Raw genomic sequence first — 21,661 nt, 5'->3', positions numbered from 1 at the left:
ATTATTTTTTAGGAGTTAATAATAATTAAATATATATAATAGATTAGATAGTAACATTGTATAAAATTCTTACAATAATAGTGCATATATTTTTTCGCTCATAAAAAAATGATTTTTGTTGAAATATAATCTCAAACAAGGAGTTCCATGACTTACTTAATAATGAGTGGGAGATTCTCTTCTTCATGATACGACAATATCCACTTATTTTATAAGTAATGAATTTCCTTTCCAACAAATTGTCATTGATTGAATATTGAGATATATCAAAATTGAGCCCAATCTTAAGCCACTCGTACTCCTGCTATCAGAGTCATTATTCACACTTTGATAGCAATATCACATGAATGAGTTGGTTTAATATACTAGATATTTGCTCAATCCATAAAGGAAGTGGGGTCCTACTCCTACATGCCTTTTTACTTGTATCTTTCTTATATATATTGCGTCAAAGTCTTTACATCATATGATACGCATTCTAGGCCATACAAAAACAAAGAGTTTAATACCTTCGCTATTTCCTCATACATTCCAAGAACCTTCTCTCTTGCTTTTTATGTTATTTTAGATTATATATATATAGTTCATTAATTAGTGCAATCTTACACCAACGTCTTTCACTCTCTCTTGATCCTTTCTCTCAAATTCTTCACAAAAATGGCAGCTAAACGGTTTTTTGATGATTCTAACCAAGACCCTAATAAGCCAAACGATAAACGGATGAGACCTACTAGGCCTTCTTTTGCATCGTATGTTTATACTTCGTGTTATTATATCTATCAAAATTCATTCAATTACATGATATTATCTTCTCTATCCTTCACAAAGTTTATTTGATCCAATTCTATAAAGCTTCAATATTATATATAACATATATACTCCACTTTGCTTCAAACATGTTTCACTTCTCATGAATCATACCAATTTTTTCTTGGCAGGGTGATTGGAGAAGTGGTTATGGTGAAAAACTTGCAAGGCCTTTTCTCAGGCTTGGAACCTTTGCTTAGAAGAGTGGTAAGCTATGAAACTTTATTACGTAAATACATATATATGAAGTAGACCTTGATTTAATATTGTGAGAAGAAAATCAACATTAACTTGTATTGTATTTGAATTATTTTTCTTATAGAAAAGTTTGTATTTATTAGGTAAATGAAGAGGTGGAGCAAGCGATGAGGCGTTGTTATCTACCCTCGATGACTAGGTCTCCTTCATTGAGAATCCAAGCATCAGAGCACCCATCAAGCTTTCAACTCATATTCAACAAAAAGCTTTCGCTCCCAATATTCACCGGTAGCCGAATACTAGACATCGACGGGAATCCCATCCACGTGGTTCTCGTCGATAAAACTAGTAATCAGCAAATGGTTCCCACAAGTCTACCCCAAGCAATCAAGCTAGAACTTGTGGTTCTTGATGGAGATTTCCCTCATAGTGACAATGAGTCTTGGATGAGTGAAGAATTCAATAATCACATAGTGAAGGAGAGAACAGGGAAACGACCATTGCTTACAGGAGAATTGAATCTTACCATGAGGGATGGTATTGCACCAATTGAAGACTTAGAGTTCACAGATAATTCTAGCTGGATACGTAGTCGAAAGTTTAGAGTTGCAGTGAGAGTTGCTTCAGAAAGTAATCAAGGTGTTCGAATTCGTGAAGGAATGACTGAAGCATTTGTTGTCAAAGATCATCGTGGTGAATGTAAGTTATTTCAACATCATATTTAATACTATATGCATAGTATACCTATCTCAAAATACATCACAAAAGTTATTATTTTAATTAGTATATATACTATAGCTTGCGCTTGTTTTCTTGTGTATATTTTTTTGACTTACACTCTTCCTTTAGAATAGATAGAGACACGTGTTCTAAGTAATTTTCTAAGGTTTCTTCGTGAAGGGTTACATACATTCTTCTCATATCACGTTGAAGTTAACTTAACTACCAAATATATGTTTGATAGCTAAAGCTTTCAATTGTTTATTCAATTTATTCATGTATTGATGTTGTTGATAACTACTTAAATTAGTTAGTGTGTCAATGTCCTTTTGTTTAATTTATTTGTGGTTTGTTGATGAGTATATTGATCCGAAAGGAAAGTCTAGGTCAATGAAAAAAGGAAATTAAGTATATCGAGTGAAGAGTTGTATGAAAAAAACTGGAAGAATATAAACTTTACCATAGCATTAGCATGATGTGGCTTAAAGTTATCAACATCGAACTTTATAGTATTTCTCCTCGCATCTAAAATTTGGTGGCTTTAAAAAGAGTCTACTATTTATCATATTATGTGTATATACACAATAGTGACAATACCTATATTGTTTGCTAAATTATTTTATTTTTCTTACATTTGAAGTGTACAAGAAACACCACCCACCAATGCTGAAAGACGAAGTGTGGCGCCTAGAGAAGATTGGAAAAGATGGTGCTTTCCACAAAAAATTGTCCTTACATGGGATTAACACGGTCCAAGACTTTCTTAAGTTAAGCGTGGTTGACCCAAATAAGCTCAGAAAGGTATATTTCCAACTTACCCCATTCCCTATATTGAGCCACAAAAGAAGGAATAAATCAAAATATGGAAATAAACTCAAGACAAATCATTTTTCTAATTGTTAAATGATACTCCTTCCCTCCCATTATCTTAGTAAAAAACAAAAAAATGCATTAAATTTAAAAGTGATAAATAATGTTTAAAAAAATATTACGTTATGTTTATAAATGGGTAAGTAAACAAAGACACTGAATTATTAGGAAAAACAATACGTGATTCATTAATAATGAAAAAACGTTGAAAATCTATTTAATATACATTTGTAATTAATGACTTGTATGGTTTTGAAATCAGATTTTAGGCATTGGGATGTCAGAGAAAATGTGGGAAGTGACAGTCAAGCATGCCAAGACTTGCATCATGGGCAACAAATACTACATCTTCCGTGGTCCTCATTTTACAATTGTTCTTAATCCCATATGCCAAATGATTAGAGCTGAAATCAATGGCCAAGTCTTTCCTGGGAGAGAGCTGAACAATATTACTAATAAGGTACCCTCATGCTTAATCTCACTTTTATGTCTTCAATTTCTAGATTTTACTATGTTTGATTTTCATCTTTTAATTCATCACAATAATTTCACTTGCAGAGCTATATTCAGAAATTGGTCAGAGAGGCATATGCTACATGGAATAACTTGGAGGAACTTGATGGGGTTTTGAATGATAATGTTGCTTTATTAAACCAACGTATGTTCCATTATTATCATTGTTTTTTTATGTGTCTTTATGTGTCTATGCAAAGTTGTTACAATGACAAATCCTGTCGATTGATAATTAAATTAATTTCATTCACCACTTTGACATTAGTTTTGAATGATAAATCACAAGAATCTAATGATTCTAAATCAATAGGTGAAACTGTGGAGCAATTACCAAACAATCATCAAGCACAAGTAGTAGCATATGATCAGAACGACTATTTTGGTGAAAAATCAACTATGGAGGTTGACAACTATGAGTGGCCAGTGAATACAACATTTGCCACAACACCATCGGTGAATCAATTAGGCATGGCTTTCAACTTCTCAGAGACACACTCAGAGGATGCTATAACCCCAGGCCCAGGTTCTGTATTTAATGGGAACCCAAGGTGGCATTAGCCATTAGGTGCACTAGAGCCTTGACTTTAAGCTGTATATACAAGTTACCACGTGAAGAATCGATTAGTCTTAGTGTGGTGTTTGGCCCATTCCATAAACTTACTTATTGGGCTTAAGTTTGGGTTCACTTTTTTCTCTTCTCTGGTTAGGTTTAGTGAGCATCAGGCCCGGGAGCCCTGAAAAATGAAACATGCCTTTACTGGGCCCGTGTTGCTATGTTACTCTAATTTCCGCGATCAATAAAACAGCTTGATTCATCAAGACGATGATGACGTGACTAATGTGGCTGATCTTCTTTTTGGGTTATAATGTTTTCACATTTTCGTTTTGGTTTGGGTTAAGAGCCATGCTCAGCTTTTAAATTTCAGCACTTACTAGATAATTATTCTCAAACGAAGTTTTCTTATGAAGATAGCATTGGAAATTTGCTCAAAAGAAATATATTTATGGATATTCTTATGAGTCTATATGTGAGAGAATGGTATCAATACAATACCTTATGACTAGGACTCCAATGAAATATTGGAGATGAGAATTGTGTGAAAAAACAAAGAAAATATAAAGAAAAAAAAAAGAATTTTTCTCTCCTGTACCATAGAGGATCTTGTTCCATACTTTACCGGATTGAAACATTTTAGCTAATGCAACTTAATCTGCACCTTCAATGTATCATGATGCATTACCAAACTGTCTATCACTTTAGAATCATCAAACCCAACTTGATTGAGAAAATCAACATATATTACAAAGTAAAGAAAAACATAACCCTCTATCAAAATTAAAAGATGATCAAAGTGGTAACTTGAATCTTGTTATTGATAATGTTATAAGTTCCTGGCCTAGAACTAATATGCTCAAGACTAATGGTGTTGTGACTAACCTCAAGCTCACGCCAACATCAGCCATGCTTATGCCAATGGCAGCCAGGCCTGAAATCAATATGTGCAGATTGGGCATGATCAAAATCAGCAACATAGTTGATGTCCCAAATCTGGCCAATGTCATGTTCTTGATCAAAACAAATTGGGTAGACTAAGACATTGCCATGCATCAACTGCGCCAGGCCAGGGTCTTGAGACAACTTCACATGCATCAGGCTAGAGTCATAAGACAACATTAGATGCACTAGCTGCATCAGTTGCACCAGGCTAGAGTTGCCCCATGCACGACTTAGGCCATTCAAGGCACTTCCTCTCGGGCCAAGCTTAGGCACCTGCATCAGGCCACCCATTCAGTCACAGTCCAGGCCAAGCATTAATCAAGCAAGGCCAAGGATCAATCAAGCAATCTAACCATAATTTTGGATATGAGACCAATGGGCTTTTTGTTGCTTGCAGTCCAAGTCATTGTGTTATTCATGTGTTTTATCATATTTAACATGTGCTAAATATGCTAATTAAGTTAGTTGGTTTGTTACTGAGAGTTGTTAAAGGATTCTTCTTCCTATAAATAAGAAGAATCAAGTTTGTATAATTTGCTAATTCAATCTCTAATAAAAATATCAAGTATTATTCTTTTCTTATTCTATTTGCCACATATATTCATCTTATTTCTCGCATTATTCTTCTTCAACAAGAAGAACTCTGTTCCTTCTTGATTCTTTTCTTTGATGGTAACAGAGCTCTATTAAGAGGTCTGCTACATTCATCATGTCCTTCGAGACATCATCTTATGCCAATGACACTCACACCAATCCTACCCAAGATCCAGACTCTCCTTACCATGTGCACCCCTCAGAAAATTCTACAAGTGCCATTGTCTCACCTCTTCTGAATGGTGAGAATTATCATCAATAGGAAAGGGCAATTAGTATGAGTCTCATATCCAAACAGAAGCTCCCCTTCGTTGATGGATCAATCAAAATGCCTGCAAAAATAGACCCGATTTATAGAGCATGGGAGAGGACTAACAATATTGTAACATCATGGATAACTAGGTCAATAACACCTTCAATAGCACAAAGTGTCATATGGATTGATAAGGCCTATGAGATTTGGGATGAGCTAAGTGAAAGATTCTCTCAAGGAAATCTTTACAAAATTACAGAGTTTCAAAGAACCATCACTAACTTCACACAAGGAGATCTTGATGTGTCCAACTATTTTACAGAGTTAAAGACACTCTGGGATGAACTTGATAACTTTAGGCCTATGCCAAAATGTAGATGTGAAGTGCAATGTTGTGGTGATGTTTTTTATGATGTGAGGAATCATAGAATGGAGGATAGAGTGATAGTTTTTCTTAGAGGGCTTAATGATTCCTATGCAGGGGTCAGGTCACAAATCATGATCATGGACCCCTTATCTAAGAAAGGCAAATGTATGGACAATAATTGGAATCTAAGGCCATGGTTGTGTCAAACAATTGGAGAAAGGGAAGCTATTCTGGAAGAGGCCAAGGTTCAGGAAAACCATTTGTGTCAACTGGTTCTGAAGAGGCAATTCAAGTGGTTCAGGAAGAGGCTCGTGGAACAAGAACTCTAACAACAACAAATATTGCACTCATTGTAAGAGGAGTGGACACACAGTGGAAACATGCTATAAGTTGCATGAGTTTCTAGCTAATTTTGGAAATAGTGATCGAGTATTCTCAGTTGCAAGTTCAAGAGTGGAGGATCAGACACACACCCTAGGACAGCAGACAGATCAAAATGGACCCGTGTATGGATTAAGCAAGGAACAATACCAAAGATTGATAAGCATGTTTAAGCAGCCTAGTGAAGAATTTGGCAAACTAAATCAGAATGATTCAAATAATATCACCAGTAGTGTGTTATCAACCACATCCACTAGCCTCAATAACCAAGTAGCAGGTAATTCTAAAACCATTAATTCTTTTGTCGATTGGATACTGGACAGTGATGCCACATACCACATAAGTTCCAGCATGAACAATTTCTCTACATATAGAGAAATAAAGCCTATTAGGGTAAGATTGCCTAATGGGAATGAGGTAATAACAAATTTTGCTAGGACAATTTCACTTCTCCCTGAATTAGTCATTCACAATGTTTTATATCTACCCAATTTTGCATATAACTTGATAACTATATCTAAACTTGCCTCAAACTGCAAATGTATGTTATCTTTTGATGCTAACCATTGTAAAATCCAGGAGAATAAGTCTTAGAAGATGATTGGTTCAACTAAATCTACCAATGGCCTGTATGTCTTGGAAGTTCCTAAACACTCACATCTCATAAATCTTCCTGCTTCTATATCTGATTCAAATGTATGACACTTTAGACTAGGACATGCATCACACAATTGTATGAATAAAGTAAAGAATATGTTTCATTTTGTTGAATTCAATAAAGACTACATACGTGATGTATGCCATCAAGCCAAACAAAAGAAATTACATTTCCCATTGTTAAGAATGTGTTGTTGAAGTTACACAAATTGATAACGTCTGCTTTATTATATGTTGTTGATGTTTCTTGCACCTCATTTTTCAACAACGTCATTCAAAATTGCACTGTTGAATGACCGCTGTTTATTACGATATCTTGCATAATGGACATTTTTGTACAAATAGTTTTATTGTCACAATATATATATCATTAATTATCTAATATTTTCATTAGAAATACATATTTGTAAATGATTAAGAAAATATATGTATATATATCATTCATATGTCAAATCATATATACATTATATAAAATTGAAGGGAATAAAGAGATTTTGGAATCATGAAATATACTTATAATATGTGATTTGGCATATGAATGATATATATATGCATATATTTTCTGAACCATTTATATATATATATGTGTGATGAAAATATTAGATAATCAATTATATATATATATATAATAATAATAATAATATATTTATATACATATCATGTGATAATAAAATCATTTGCACAAGAGTGTTATTGATAACTAACAAAACAATTAAAAAAACATACTTAAAATACAAATGTTATATCAATATATAAGTTGGATGCAATCAAATGCATTATAATGTTATATACTTAGGTAGAAGAAATAATATTACTCTGTGCATAATTCAACATGCACGTATAATTAGAAATCATAGATGAACCAGAGATAAGTTGAATCGAATAATATTTATCTCTAATATATTGTTAAATATTATTTGAGTTTAATTTTTAAATTTGAGTTCACCCCTATAGCCAATTAAATACAAGGATCAATATTATGAAGTAAAGAAGTACTGTTTGTATTAAATATGTGTTAGGTTGCACTTAACAAGTTGGGTTATGTTTTACTTTCTGGAAGTTATTATTTGTATTAAAAGGTAACTAACTAATCTTTCAGCCATAAAAATCACATTGCTGTAATACATACATCTCATTAATAAATAATAATCAATAACTTGGTATACTATGCAGAGAAAGATATATGGACATGTGTTGTTTCTCATCAATAAAAAATAATAATATTAAAAATTCTAATAACTTGGTGTTTATATATTGTTGGAACATTGTCCACTTTTCATTATTATATTTATATGATTCACATTTAGAAATATAAAAAAAAGCATTTAGCATATATAACATAAATGTTTTTATAACATTTATCATCATAAAAAGAGGCAATTTGTGATGAGTGATGTAATGTAAAATAATAGAAGTGAGTTGTCAAATATATCTGTCCTACAACTTTAAATGTACTCTTCAGAAAGATAAGCTCTTGTATTCCTAACCAGCTGAGAGATAAAACATTATATATATAGAGCTTTAAGTGTGGAGGAGTGATGTAACCAAGAATATAATGTAATATTTATATATTAATATTATAAAGATTTATATATAATTAATATATTATTTATAATTAAAAATAAATAATACAATGGGAAAAAACTGTTCCCAAAAAAAATATAAATGAAAGACAAACACATAGATAATGAGTGTAAAATTTATACACACTCACTCTATGATTCATTTTGAATTATATATAAAATTCATTAAAATTCTCGTCGCACAAACGTGATCCATCTATTCCGTTCCAAATAAGCAAAGCATTCCATCGTCCATTCATTCATTTCATCAACTCAACACTCGTAAGGTACTTCGTTTTTTCCTCTCCTCTCTCTATTCCCCTATAAATACGTACTTATGCCATTGCCACTGCTACCTTTCTCTCTTCTTCTTTCTCTTACACACTTTCTCTCTCATTTCTAGATTTCGTTTTTTCTCTCATCAGGTAATTGCCATGGTTCTCTTCAACGTTTCTCGCAAAGACACCACTCCCTTCGATGGCCAGAAACCTGGAACCTCTGGTCTCCGCAAGAAGGTTCGTTCCTTCCATTTCTCATTTCAATTAGATTGTTCTACATTTCTCTGTTTTTTATTTTAATTTTTATGAGAGTTAAATCACTTGATCGTTTCTCGAAATTTGAAACCAGATCTTCCGATTCTGACTCGGATCTGCTTCTGATCTATTTTTTTATTCATCTTATGTTCTTGCTTTGTGCTTTGTTATGAATTGTTATTGGATCAGAACTAGCTGAAGTGTTTACTTGTCTGCATCGAAATATGTATTCATTTTTTCATATCAATTTATGATTAATCAACTTGTTTAGTTATCTGGAAGTGAAATTTAGCGTGAATCAAATTTTGTGTTGCGAGATCTGTTTCACATGGATTGTTGCATGTCCTTTATTTGTATGTTTCTTGTAATATCTAATGGTGGACTGGATTGGATTGATCTTTTCAGGTGAAAGTATTCATCCAACCTAATTACCTGGAAAATTTTGTTCAGGCTTCATTCAATGCCCTAACTGCAGAAAAAGTTAGAGGTAGTTAGTTCTTTTCGCGTCTTATTTTGTTTTATTTCTACTAACTAATGACAGCTACATATTTTGTTTCTTTTAAGTATAAGATTACAATCAATTAATTTGTCAAGTACTTTTAAAGTACAATATTGTGGCTTCATCTTATTTTGGTTAAGGACTTAACTACCACTGACCATCTTAGTAACATATATCGGCATCACATCAATGCACAGAATGTTTAAATAATGTTTCATTTTGTTGAATTCAATAAAGACTACATACGTGATGTATGCCATCAAGCCAAACAAAAGAAATTACATTTCCCATTGTTAAGAATGTGTTGTTGAAGTTACACAAATTGATAACGTCTGCTTTATTATATGTTGTTGATGTTTCTTGCACCTCATTTTTCAACAACGTCATTCAAAATTGCACTGTTGAATGACCGCTGTTTATTACGATATCTTGCATAATGGACATTTTTGTACAAATAGTTTTATTGTCACAATATATATATCATTAATTATCTAATATTTTCATTAGAAATACATATTTGTAAATGATTAAGAAAATATATGTATATATATCATTCATATGTCAAATCATATATACATTATATAAAATTGAAGGGAATAAAGAGATTTTGGAATCATGAAATATACTTATAATATGTGATTTGGCATATGAATGATATATATATGCATATATTTTCTGAACCATTTATATATATATATGTGTGATGAAAATATTAGATAATCAATTATATATATATATATAATAATAATAATAATATATTTATATACATATCATGTGATAATAAAATCATTTGCACAAGAGTGTTATTGATAACTAACAAAACAATTAAAAAAACATACTTAAAATACAAATGTTATATCAATATATAAGTTGGATGCAATCAAATGCATTATAATGTTATATACTTAGGTAGAAGAAATAATATTACTCTGTGCATAATTCAACATGCACGTATAATTAGAAATCATAGATGAACCAGAGATAAGTTGAATCGAATAATATTTATCTCTAATATATTGTTAAATATTATTTGAGTTTAATTTTTAAATTTGAGTTCACCCCTATAGCCAATTAAATACAAGGATCAATATTATGAAGTAAAGAAGTACTGTTTGTATTAAATATGTGTTAGGTTGCACTTAACAAGTTGGGTTATGTTTTACTTTCTGGAAGTTATTATTTGTATTAAAAGGTAACTAACTAATCTTTCAGCCATAAAAATCACATTGCTGTAATACATACATCTCATTAATAAATAATAATCAATAACTTGGTATACTATGCAGAGAAAGATATATGGACATGTGTTGTTTCTCATCAATAAAAAATAATAATATTAAAAATTCTAATAACTTGGTGTTTATATATTGTTGGAACATTGTCCACTTTTCATTATTATATTTATATGATTCACATTTAGAAATATAAAAAAAAGCATTTAGCATATATAACATAAATGTTTTTATAACATTTATCATCATAAAAAGAGGCAATTTGTGATGAGTGATGTAATGTAAAATAATAGAAGTGAGTTGTCAAATATATCTGTCCTACAACTTTAAATGTACTCTTCAGAAAGATAAGCTCTTGTATTCCTAACCAGCTGAGAGATAAAACATTATATATATAGAGCTTTAAGTGTGGAGGAGTGATGTAACCAAGAATATAATGTAATATTTATATATTAATATTATAAAGATTTATATATAATTAATATATTATTTATAATTAAAAATAAATAATACAATGGGAAAAAACTGTTCCCAAAAAAAATATAAATGAAAGACAAACACATAGATAATGAGTGTAAAATTTATACACACTCACTCTATGATTCATTTTGAATTATATATAAAATTCATTAAAATTCTCGTCGCACAAACGTGATCCATCTATTCCGTTCCAAATAAGCAAAGCATTCCATCGTCCATTCATTCATTTCATCAACTCAACACTCGTAAGGTACTTCGTTTTTTCCTCTCCTCTCTCTATTCCCCTATAAATACGTACTTATGCCATTGCCACTGCTACCTTTCTCTCTTCTTCTTTCTCTTACACACTTTCTCTCTCATTTCTAGATTTCGTTTTTTCTCTCATCAGGTAATTGCCATGGTTCTCTTCAACGTTTCTCGCAAAGACACCACTCCCTTCGATGGCCAGAAACCTGGAACCTCTGGTCTCCGCAAGAAGGTTCGTTCCTTCCATTTCTCATTTCAATTAGATTGTTCTACATTTCTCTGTTTTTTATTTTAATTTTTATGAGAGTTAAATCACTTGATCGTTTCTCGAAATTTGAAACCAGATCTTCCGATTCTGACTCGGATCTGCTTCTGATCTATTTTTTTATTCATCTTATGTTCTTGCTTTGTGCTTTGTTATGAATTGTTATTGGATCAGAACTAGCTGAAGTGTTTACTTGTCTGCATCGAAATATGTATTCATTTTTTCATATCAATTTATGATTAATCAACTTGTTTAGTTATCTGGAAGTGAAATTTAGCGTGAATCAAATTTTGTGTTGCGAGATCTGTTTCACATGGATTGTTGCATGTCCTTTATTTGTATGTTTCTTGTAATATCTAATGGTGGACTGGATTGGATTGATCTTTTCAGGTGAAAGTATTCATCCAACCTAATTACCTGGAAAATTTTGTTCAGGCTTCATTCAATGCCCTAACTGCAGAAAAAGTTAGAGGTAGTTAGTTCTTTTCGCGTCTTATTTTGTTTTATTTCTACTAACTAATGACAGCTACATATTTTGTTTCTTTTAAGTATAAGATTACAATCAATTAATTTGTCAAGTACTTTTAAAGTACAATATTGTGGCTTCATCTTATTTTGGTTAAGGACTTAACTACCACTGACCATCTTAGTAACATATATCGGCATCACATCAATGCACAGAATGTTTAAATAATATATGCATTTTTGTCTCTTACTAAAGTGGTAAGCAAACTGTTTCCTGTGATCCTGATTTTAAATTGCAGTTGTAGTTTCCGTACCTAGTATATTTTAATTGCTTCAACTGTGAAAAAATGTGGCCCATGCAGCCACAAGGTGATCCAATTGCAGAGTCTACTAAAACTGCAATATTGTGGCCAAAATTGCAGTTGTGTAGCAATTTAAAACCTTGATAGTGGTTAAGCTCCATCTCCTTAAAGAAAAGACGCACATTGAACATTTCCTGATTTTAAAGATGGATTTTGGAGCTTATGTTTTATTGGATACTGCTTTCGTTTCACATGTTTCCTTTTTATGCTTCACTTAAGCTGTGTGTCAGTGTGTGGGATCATGATGACGATTCTTTCTGTACTTGTAGGTGCAACACTAGTTGTATCTGGTGATGGTCGTTACTATTCAAAGGAAGCTATCCAGGTACTTTTTCCTTACTACATTTTTGTTTTAAATGTAGACTTCATGGAGTCTAGAGTATTGGATTTATCAATCATGTTATTAACTGCTGAATAATTGATATCATTTCTTCGGAGAACCATTTTACATTGCTGCAATGTCTTAATATATTTCTTTGATGTTGAATCTCTGAAGTTGAGCATCTATAGTTTAATTTTGATTAGGACTGTCAAGTTCCATCAAACCCAAGTGGGCATTTACATCAACCAGATCTCACCACTTGTGGCCTTCTTGATATAACTCATTTTTTGGGTCTTGAAACTGTCTTGTTCTTTTAATTAATACAAGAAAATGGAAACCAGAATACTATTTACCAGCACCAGAGTTTTATATTCCTGAACTGATACTTGTTTCTTTTGCCTCATTGATTAGTCTTCGCTTATGGTTTTCTCATAAGAGAGGATATATGTTTCTTGCTGTGCATATTATTATGCCTGTCCTCAGAATGACAATATCATGTGGTACATCATTAATGATTGTAATTAATCTGCAGATCATAACTAAAATGTCAGCAGCAAATGGAGTAAGACGTGTTTGGATTGGTCAAAATGGATTGCTTTCCACTCCCGCTGTATCTGGTGTTATACGTGAAAGAGTAGGGCCTGATGTAAGTCATTGTTTTCTGTAATCTGCATCTCTATAACTTTGCTCTCTTTGTCCAGAAAGTGCTTTGTTTCAACAAGATAGTCCATGCTTTATATGATGGAGTTGCAAGGTAACAATTGCTTCTCATAAGCTATAGCAAACTAATGGATAAAAACTGTTGTGCATACCAGGGATCAAAGGCAACTGGTGGATTTATACTGACGGCAAGCCACAATCCTGGCGGCCCTAATGAGGTTAGTACTGGCATCTTTACTTTCAGTGATTTTTTAGCAATTGCATTTGGTTAATGAGTATGACAATATAAGGTGTTAGGATTTAAATGTTTAAGGTATGGTGTAAAGAGCTCTCTCCCATTCTATTTCTGCTATCTGAGCTGAGAATGCTATTACGTTTATCCTGTAACCTGGTAACTTAAATTATGCATTGACTTTGAACTTTTTATATAGTTTATATAGATAGTGGGCCTCATATTATAGTTTAGCTTAGGATATGTTCGGTTCGGATTACAATCTTGAAAACCAAAGAACAAGAAAAGTCGGAAAACATAAAAAACTGAGGGAAGTTTTCAGTAGCAGGGTTGGTGTAGGGAAATTAGTTGATTCAAATGCAAGTTGCTTGTATTGTAATATGATTATGATGATGCCTTGTTGCATATGAAATTAACTTTGAATGATTGTTATTGTCATTTGGTTTCCATAATGCAGGATTTTGGGATTAAATATAACATGGAAAATGGTGGACCAGCACCAGAAGGACTTACTAATAAGATATATGACTACACAACGACAATTAAGGAATACTTTATTTCTGAAGATCTGCCAGATGTACTACTCAATCTATCTATAAATGTTCCCCTTTGTTTATTTACCCCCACTATTTTTTAATAAAGACCGCAATGTGTTTCATCTACCTAAACCTTGTTCCCACTTATCATTTTGTTTTCCCAGGTGGATATTTCCACAACAGGTGTTACAAACTTTACAGGCCCTGAAGGACCGTTTGATGTTGAGGTTTTTGATTCGGCAAGTGATTATGTAAAATTGATGAAGTAAGGTTTTTTACAAGATTAGTATTTTCTTGTATTTTGCATTTTTACAAAGGAGCTTTGTGGAAATGGATTTCTTATGCCATGTCATGTCCAGTTTTAATAACTTTCTCGCTCTCCAGTTTTTGCAGCATGACGAATTTCAAATATTTTTAAACATGCTGCAAAATTAGGTTTTAATAGCTTTCTTGCTCTCTCTGGCTTTTGAATATCCAGTTAATTGGAGTCATTTGTGACCCAGCTCTACATACAATTTGTAATTTTGATTTTCTTTAGTTAATCAAATGTTTGTCTTAAAGTGTGCTTTTGCTGATTCAGTCCTTTTTTAAACTTTTTGGCAGGTCAATTTTTGATTTTGAATCTCTCAGGAAACTGCTGTCATCTCCTAAATTTACATTCTGGTATATGTTGTGGATGCTGTTGTTTTAAACCTTTATATAGAATATACTTCTTTGTTCTTTTCTTCACCCCAAAACATTTCGGTAAGCCTCTGTAATCTTGTTGAAGTTATGATGCACTACATGGAGTTGGTGGAGCTTATGCAAAGCGTATTTTTGTGGATGAGCTTGGGGCACAAGAAAGTTCTTTATTGAACTGTACACCAAAGGTCTTATTCTCTTTCTGACTAATGCCATGAAACAACTCAAGTTATTCTGAATAATATAGTGATGATTTGCTTTTGATTTGTGGACGGCTTTCTTGGATACAGGAAGACTTTGGAGGAGGACACCCAGATCCCAATTTGACATATGCCAAAGAGTTGGTTGCTCGCATGGGTTTGGGCAAATCAGAATCTCAAGGTGAGCCCCCCGAGTTTGGTGCTGCTGCTGATGGTGATGCAGATCGTAACATGATACTCGGAAAAAGGTAATGGAGCCCTTAATTTGTGTAAAATCTGAATCATGTCTAACTTTTAGTTTACAATTTATATGTATACCTCGTGTGTTAGGTTTTTCGTCACTCCTTCAGATTCTGTGGCTATCATTGCTGCAAATGCTGTTGAAGCTATACCATACTTTTCTGCTGGCTTAAAGGGAGTTGCCAGGTTTTACTATACTTTTAAGCTTCCCTGACTTTTATTTTCTCTCATCAGTGTGCTTGTGTTGCATGCAAAAAGGCACATGTGCAAATATGCAATGCAGTAATGGCAGACTTTTTACTTGTGTATGTCTGTCAATAATCAACTGCTTTGTAATTATCTTGCTAGTTGCCCCAAAAGAATCAAATAAATTTGTTTTCAGTTGGACTGCTGCTATAGAAAGGATATGCTCTTCATCTTTAACAACTAGTTTTACCAATATACCAATTTTAAACTGTAAAATGTATTGTAGGAGCATGCCAACCTCTGCTGCCCTGGATGTTGTAGCGAAAAGCCTGAACTTGAAATTCTTTGAGGTATATTATTTGTTAACATCCCGAAGTTTAAAAATGCTCACTCAGTTCCCATATAATTGTTTACTTTATTATTCAACACCAGGTCCCAACAGGTTGGAAGTTCTTCGGTAATTTAATGGATGCTGGATTATGTTCAGTCTGTGGTGAAGAAAGTTTTGGAACTGGTATGTGTTTGCTATTGCATTAAGAAGAGCAAACAACCACTTTTAACAATTGCCAGACCTTCATCTTGTGAATTATTTTGCTTGTGTTTGTGGATAGGTTCTGACCATATTCGTGAGAAAGATGGAATCTGGGCGGTTTTGGCCTGGCTATCTATACTTGCATATAAAAATAAAGATAAGACTGAAGACAAGCTTGTAACAGTTGAAGACATAGTTCGCCAGCATTGGGCTACTTATGGGCGCCACTATTATACTCGATATGACTATGAAGTATGATTCTATTGCATTTTGTTCTACTTTTGTATAATATCCTTCGAAGATCTCTTAACCAGTTCGCATTTGTTTCTTAAAGAATGTAGATGCTGGTGCAGCAAAGGAACTGATGGCATATTTGGTCAAACTGCAGTCCACGCTTTCAGAAGTCAATCAGTATGTTACTTTTGAGAATTAAGTCTAAAATTAAGTAGTTAATGGTCTTGTAATGATGAGTCTGTAACAGTTACCTGTATACTTCATGGGTATATATATATCCAGAGATTATTTATCGAATAGTCGATTTTGTGAATTGAAGCATAAATCTAATGAATTTCATTGACTATATTTTTAGGATTATCAAGGGAATAAGGTCAGATGTTTCAAATGTCGCCCACGCTGATGAGTTTGAATACAAAGATTCTGTGGACGGTTCCATTTCATCACATCAGGGCATCCGATATTTGTTTGAAGACGGATCACGATTGGTAAGTTTACTGCTTGGGAAACATATGTTACTAGTGTAATGGGAAAAGGAGCAAGTTGAGGTGGACTTTCAGAATTAATCATGAAAGGCAGCTTTGAAAATTCATTTTGTCTATCAATGAATTACTAATTTGAATTCATGTATTCCCTTTTCCAGGAGTTTTAAGTTTTGAGTTTTATTTTTTTGGCTCGATATATCCCATTTTCGCATTCAAGCTAATTATTTTGATTTCTTTACCTTCAAAATCCTGCGCAAGATTTTCCGCCTTTCTGGAACTGGATCAGAAGGTGCAACTATTAGACTATACATTGAGCAATATGAGAAGGATCCAGCAAAGATTGGGAGACTTTCACAAGATGCACTTGCTCCTCTTGTAAGATGTTTATATATTCAAATATTAGATTTCATTGCCCAGCTTTCAATCTCTGACTGGCGGAAATTTATTGAATTACAGGTGGAGGTTGCATTGAAACTTTCGAAGATGCAGGAATTCACTGGTCGATCTGCCCCAACAGTCATTACATAAATGAACACTACTAAAAGACGGTTATATCTGAAGCTTCAGCAAGTCGTTTCTTCTGCTTGTCGACATTTGAAAAGAGTGTTAATAATCTTATGAGTAGCCAACCTGTGCTGTTTGCTGTTTGTTGTTTGCAGCCCTTACTAGGGGTACTTTATTGGAATTTCAAATATTTTAAGTAAATTTTGATGTGCTGAATAAAGTACTGATGACATGATTTCTTAATATATTGGTTTTTATATTGTCCTTGTTTCGGGTACTCTACAATCTACATTTCCTTGCCCCCCGCCATAAAATTGACCTTTTGCACTTCTTTGGGGAAAGTTTAATTTTGCACCCACTAGAGAAATAAAGGCCAACACCACCTGTTTCGTTCCAAATAATGCCTTTTTTGGGTTTATGGATCATCTTAGATAATAACCTTAGTCACTGAAAGTCTCCCTAGTATCTACCATTACTAGCCTGCCCAAACATAAGGAAATTCTACAGAAAAGGGAACATGTTACGGCCATCTAATGGTGAAAATTAGATTATAATTATACTTATTTGCTTATAAGTTGAATTTATTCATGAAAATGAGTTATATGAGTAATATTTGATTGGTATTTAGTCTGAAGGGAGTATAATGGGAAGAAAAAATAGTGAAAAACAATCGGGTAAAATATGATTACATCCAAATGAAAGTTTATGTAAAATTGATTACACTGTCAGTACATCATCTTCCATTAATTTGAATACTTTTGTTTGAAAGTCAATACTAGCAAACAAATGAATGGTGGAAATTTGCTGACAGTGTAAAAATCATTTACACTATTAGTGTACACATATTAAATCCAAAATTGATTGTCAAAAAGCTCAAGGTTAAAAGGCGCTGTTTTTTCACACAAAAAATACAGTGGTACCAAGCACTTAAAAATCTTCTAAAAATGACCTGTTGTAATTTGTAAATATGGTATTTATGTACGTATTTATGTGTATAGTTATATGCTATAGCAATTGACATTATTGATACTAGCCACTTACCCATCTGCGTTCTTATTTCCTAGTATTAAATATTTAATTTTTATGTATTTTATTTAAGAAAATTGTATCATATTTTTTATATTCAATGTACATGATATTATATTTTTTGTGATAAAAAAAATATGAAAATGAATTATGGTTCTTTTAAAAAACTACATCGATAATATAATATTTTTATGTATGTAACTTTCTTTAACTCCTATTAATATTTTTTATTGTGCATAAAAACATTGTAATAATAGCTTTAGAAGGGTAACATAGGAATTAAAGTCCATACAAAAAGTTGCTAAAATAGAAGAGAATTAATATAAACATTGGGACTAGTAATCTATAGAACTTGTCAAATATGTATTTGGGAGTAAAGATCTCCCAAGAGGGAACATACTAGAAAAATAAAGGAAAAAAGAGTATAATAATATATATATATATATATATATATATATATATATATATATAATGAAATAACAGTTTTTATTATTGGAAACAAAAGTAAAAATAATAACTCATCTTTGCAATACTGAAAATAATCCTTACTCCTAATAAATACTCTATGTTCCTTATGTCTCATCGAGAATTAATTCCTTTTGTATTAATTATACTTTTACCTTTATTCCTATGTACATATATTTCGTGTATGCCGATTAATATTGTATGATATTACATATTTAATTTTTATATATTTCATTTTTTATAATTAGAATATTTTTGTTGTATCCAGTGTATTTTATATTATAATTTTTATGTGTTTATGATAATATTTAGTTTATGGTGAGAAATGTGGTTAATTAATATGTTGGTGGTGGTTAATTATGATTCTACGGTTTTTTGTAAAAAATTAAATAATGTGAAGGATAAAATAGGAAATGAAAATTACATCATCGTAGAAGTTGCATCATATTTTGGCTTTATATATAGTATATATATGGAAAGGAATAAAGTAGGGAGATGAGTATATAATGGCACAATAGGAAAAATAATAACAATTTTATTAAAAATAAAATTTGAATATTGATTTTTATATTTGTATAAAAACTTGGCATAACACTTATAAGGGAACAGGTATCTTTTCTCACCCAATTTTCAATGAAAAAGGTTCTAAAATAAAAAATCGAGGTGGTGGCCACCCGCTATGTTGGGAAGTGATGGGCAGTTTATAATTTTAGTTTAATATATAAGTGTAAGAGTTTTTATACAGTAAACACTTATTATTCATACATTATTTTTATTTAAGAATTAATGATAATTAACATATTGGTGTTTGATGATATATTGTTTGTTTAAAAACTGTTACATTTTTAATGTTATAGATATTAAACTATTCTAATTAGGTGATTATTTTACCAAAAAGGCGTAGTTTAAATGCTTGTATTGTGGCCTACCTAGACCCAAATATATTAACTGGCCTGCTAATTTACTGAAAATTTAATTAGTGGACCTATAGCTGTCATGAGTTATTGGGCCTATGGTTTGCAAAACAAGAACTATTCGTGTACAACAGCAAACTAGGAGATGGTGGTATAAAAGAGAAGTTAGAGCTTCTTTTCCACACCTATCAAAATTAAAGCCACCTATTTTAGTTTAAATTATTATGAGTTCAATTGTATATATATAAAGGGTTTGTTAACATGAGCTCACCCTATTTGAAGGATCATGTTAATAATGTGTACTCTAATATTGTGATAAAAATATCCTTACTCACTTAATTAAAAATAAGTACTTTCTCAAGGTTATTTTAGTAAATAATCTTTATTAAAATTAAAAATTCACAAAATCCTTATCTTCTCACCCCAGACTAGGGGTGAGCAGGACTCGACCCTAACTGCTCACTCGGCACGGTCCGACCATGATTGAGTCTGATCGGGTCTAGGGCTGGGTTCGGGTTCAAAAAATAGACCCATACAATATTTAGGATCGAGTAGGGACCAGACATGACCCGGCTCGTCCCAGGGTCACTCACTCATCATGTTTATATGTATTTCTAATCAAATGTATATGAGTAATGATACTTTTTTAGTCGAAACTATCATTTATTCTTTAATTTTTTCATAATATATACATGATTAATAATATATATATATATATATGTATATCATTTTATATATCAAACTACATATTCATAATGATAAATAATATTTAGAAGTCTTTGTCTAAGATGAGTATGCGCTATATTTAATCGAGCTAGGGTCGGGTTTAAAGGTTGACCCGATCACTATTTAGGGTCGGGTTAGCTTCGAGTCTAAGGTCGGGTTCGAGTTCAACAAAATGACCCGACCAATATTTAGGACCGGATAAGGACAAACCTTAACCCATCTCAACCCGGCCCATGCTCACCCCTACCCCAAACCCTCAAACACATCCTATTCACAAAGTTGTCACCTTACTTCATATTGTCATATTATTTTATTCTCCATAACTCACATACTCACTTTAAAAAACCCTCATTTTTGAAGCCTTTCTAAAACCCTATCAATCTTCATACTCCTTCACACCCACGTTATGTCATTCTCAATCGGATTTTTGAGGCAATTCTTCATACTCCATCACCGCCAAGTTGTAGCTATTGTTATGGTTCTGAGTTATATTTTTAGAATATCATGACATTAAAAGAAAGTGATGGTTGACCTATAGAACTTCTAATTGGAATGTTCCTTCAATTTGTGAAATGATTAGATAAGTATATGAGTTTGTATATACTGAGCGTGCCACCCATTTATGGACCTAGGAGGTCATATGGCATAATTGAGATGTTGGTGTTACATTGTATATGTGTAAAAAGTTTTTTTTATAATTCTAGTTGCAGTAATGAAGGAAATGTCATGTATTTTTTTGTGTTTGAAAACCATCTTTGACATAATGTGTTGGCACATTCCAACTTAATATGATATTAAAACAGAGTCATAAAATTATGTATTGTTGAGTTTCATTTTGTAAAATTTGTCCATGTTTTTCGTTTCTGCAATTTCATGGAGTACACTTAATGAATCATATATTTATTTTTTCTGATTTCATGTCAATTTCAGGTAATATAACTACTGTATATATATCACCAAACATCGCCAACATTCTTTAACAAGCGATATTTTATCTAAAATAGGAATTTCATTAACAAAAATTACCAGAGGTACACATATGATACAAGAAGCAAAATAACCAACTAAAATATACTTTCAACAACTCAATTCTTAAAGTCACTAATAAAAATGATTTCCCAGTTGAAGGCGACTAGATGGTGAAAGACAAAAATGACTACAACTTGGAGTTGTTTTTGAAGTGAGTATGTGAGTTATGGAGAATTAAAAAAATGTT

General features: G+C 32.2%; 2 protein-coding genes across 5 annotated transcripts; both read left to right on the top strand.

The window, feature by feature from the left end:
• LOC109349752 (protein SAR DEFICIENT 1-like) lies at positions 589-3,994 on the top strand. Its single transcript, XM_019590696.1, has 7 exons — positions 589-749; positions 939-1,014; positions 1,149-1,704; positions 2,366-2,526; positions 2,858-3,055; positions 3,154-3,253; positions 3,419-3,994. Exons 1-7 carry the CDS (start codon positions 658-660, stop codon positions 3,664-3,666), a joined length of 1,431 nt encoding a protein of 476 aa, XP_019446241.1. The 5' UTR covers positions 589-657; the 3' UTR covers positions 3,667-3,994.
• On the top strand, positions 8,586-17,585 carry LOC109349751 (phosphoglucomutase, cytoplasmic). Of its 4 annotated transcripts, none has more exons than XM_019590695.1 (19): positions 8,586-8,707; positions 8,846-8,935; positions 9,359-9,440; positions 12,772-12,827; positions 13,357-13,470; positions 13,640-13,702; positions 14,174-14,293; positions 14,417-14,517; positions 14,856-14,915; positions 15,022-15,121; positions 15,224-15,381; positions 15,464-15,559; positions 15,846-15,909; positions 15,992-16,073; positions 16,171-16,343; positions 16,426-16,502; positions 16,681-16,813; positions 17,069-17,185; positions 17,267-17,585. In XM_019590695.1, the coding sequence occupies exons 2-19, from the start codon at positions 8,855-8,857 to the stop codon at positions 17,336-17,338; spliced, it is 1,749 nt and encodes a 582-aa protein (XP_019446240.1). In that variant the 5' UTR covers positions 8,586-8,707; positions 8,846-8,854; the 3' UTR covers positions 17,339-17,585. The 4 variants fall into 4 exon arrangements, with proteins under 4 accessions (XP_019446240.1, XP_019446239.1, XP_019446238.1 ...); XM_019590694.1 differs by having other exon boundaries at positions 8,593-8,707; positions 8,824-8,935; XM_019590693.1 differs by lacking the exons at positions 8,586-8,707; positions 8,846-8,935; positions 9,359-9,440 and adding exons at positions 11,292-11,414; positions 11,553-11,642; positions 12,066-12,147.

Source organism: Lupinus angustifolius, chromosome LG06 (assembly GCF_001865875.1).
Source record: "Lupinus angustifolius cultivar Tanjil chromosome LG06, LupAngTanjil_v1.0, whole genome shotgun sequence".
Classification (NCBI taxonomy): Eukaryota; Viridiplantae; Streptophyta; class Magnoliopsida; order Fabales; family Fabaceae; genus Lupinus; species Lupinus angustifolius.
This window is presented reverse-complemented; position numbering and strand designations above follow the sequence as displayed.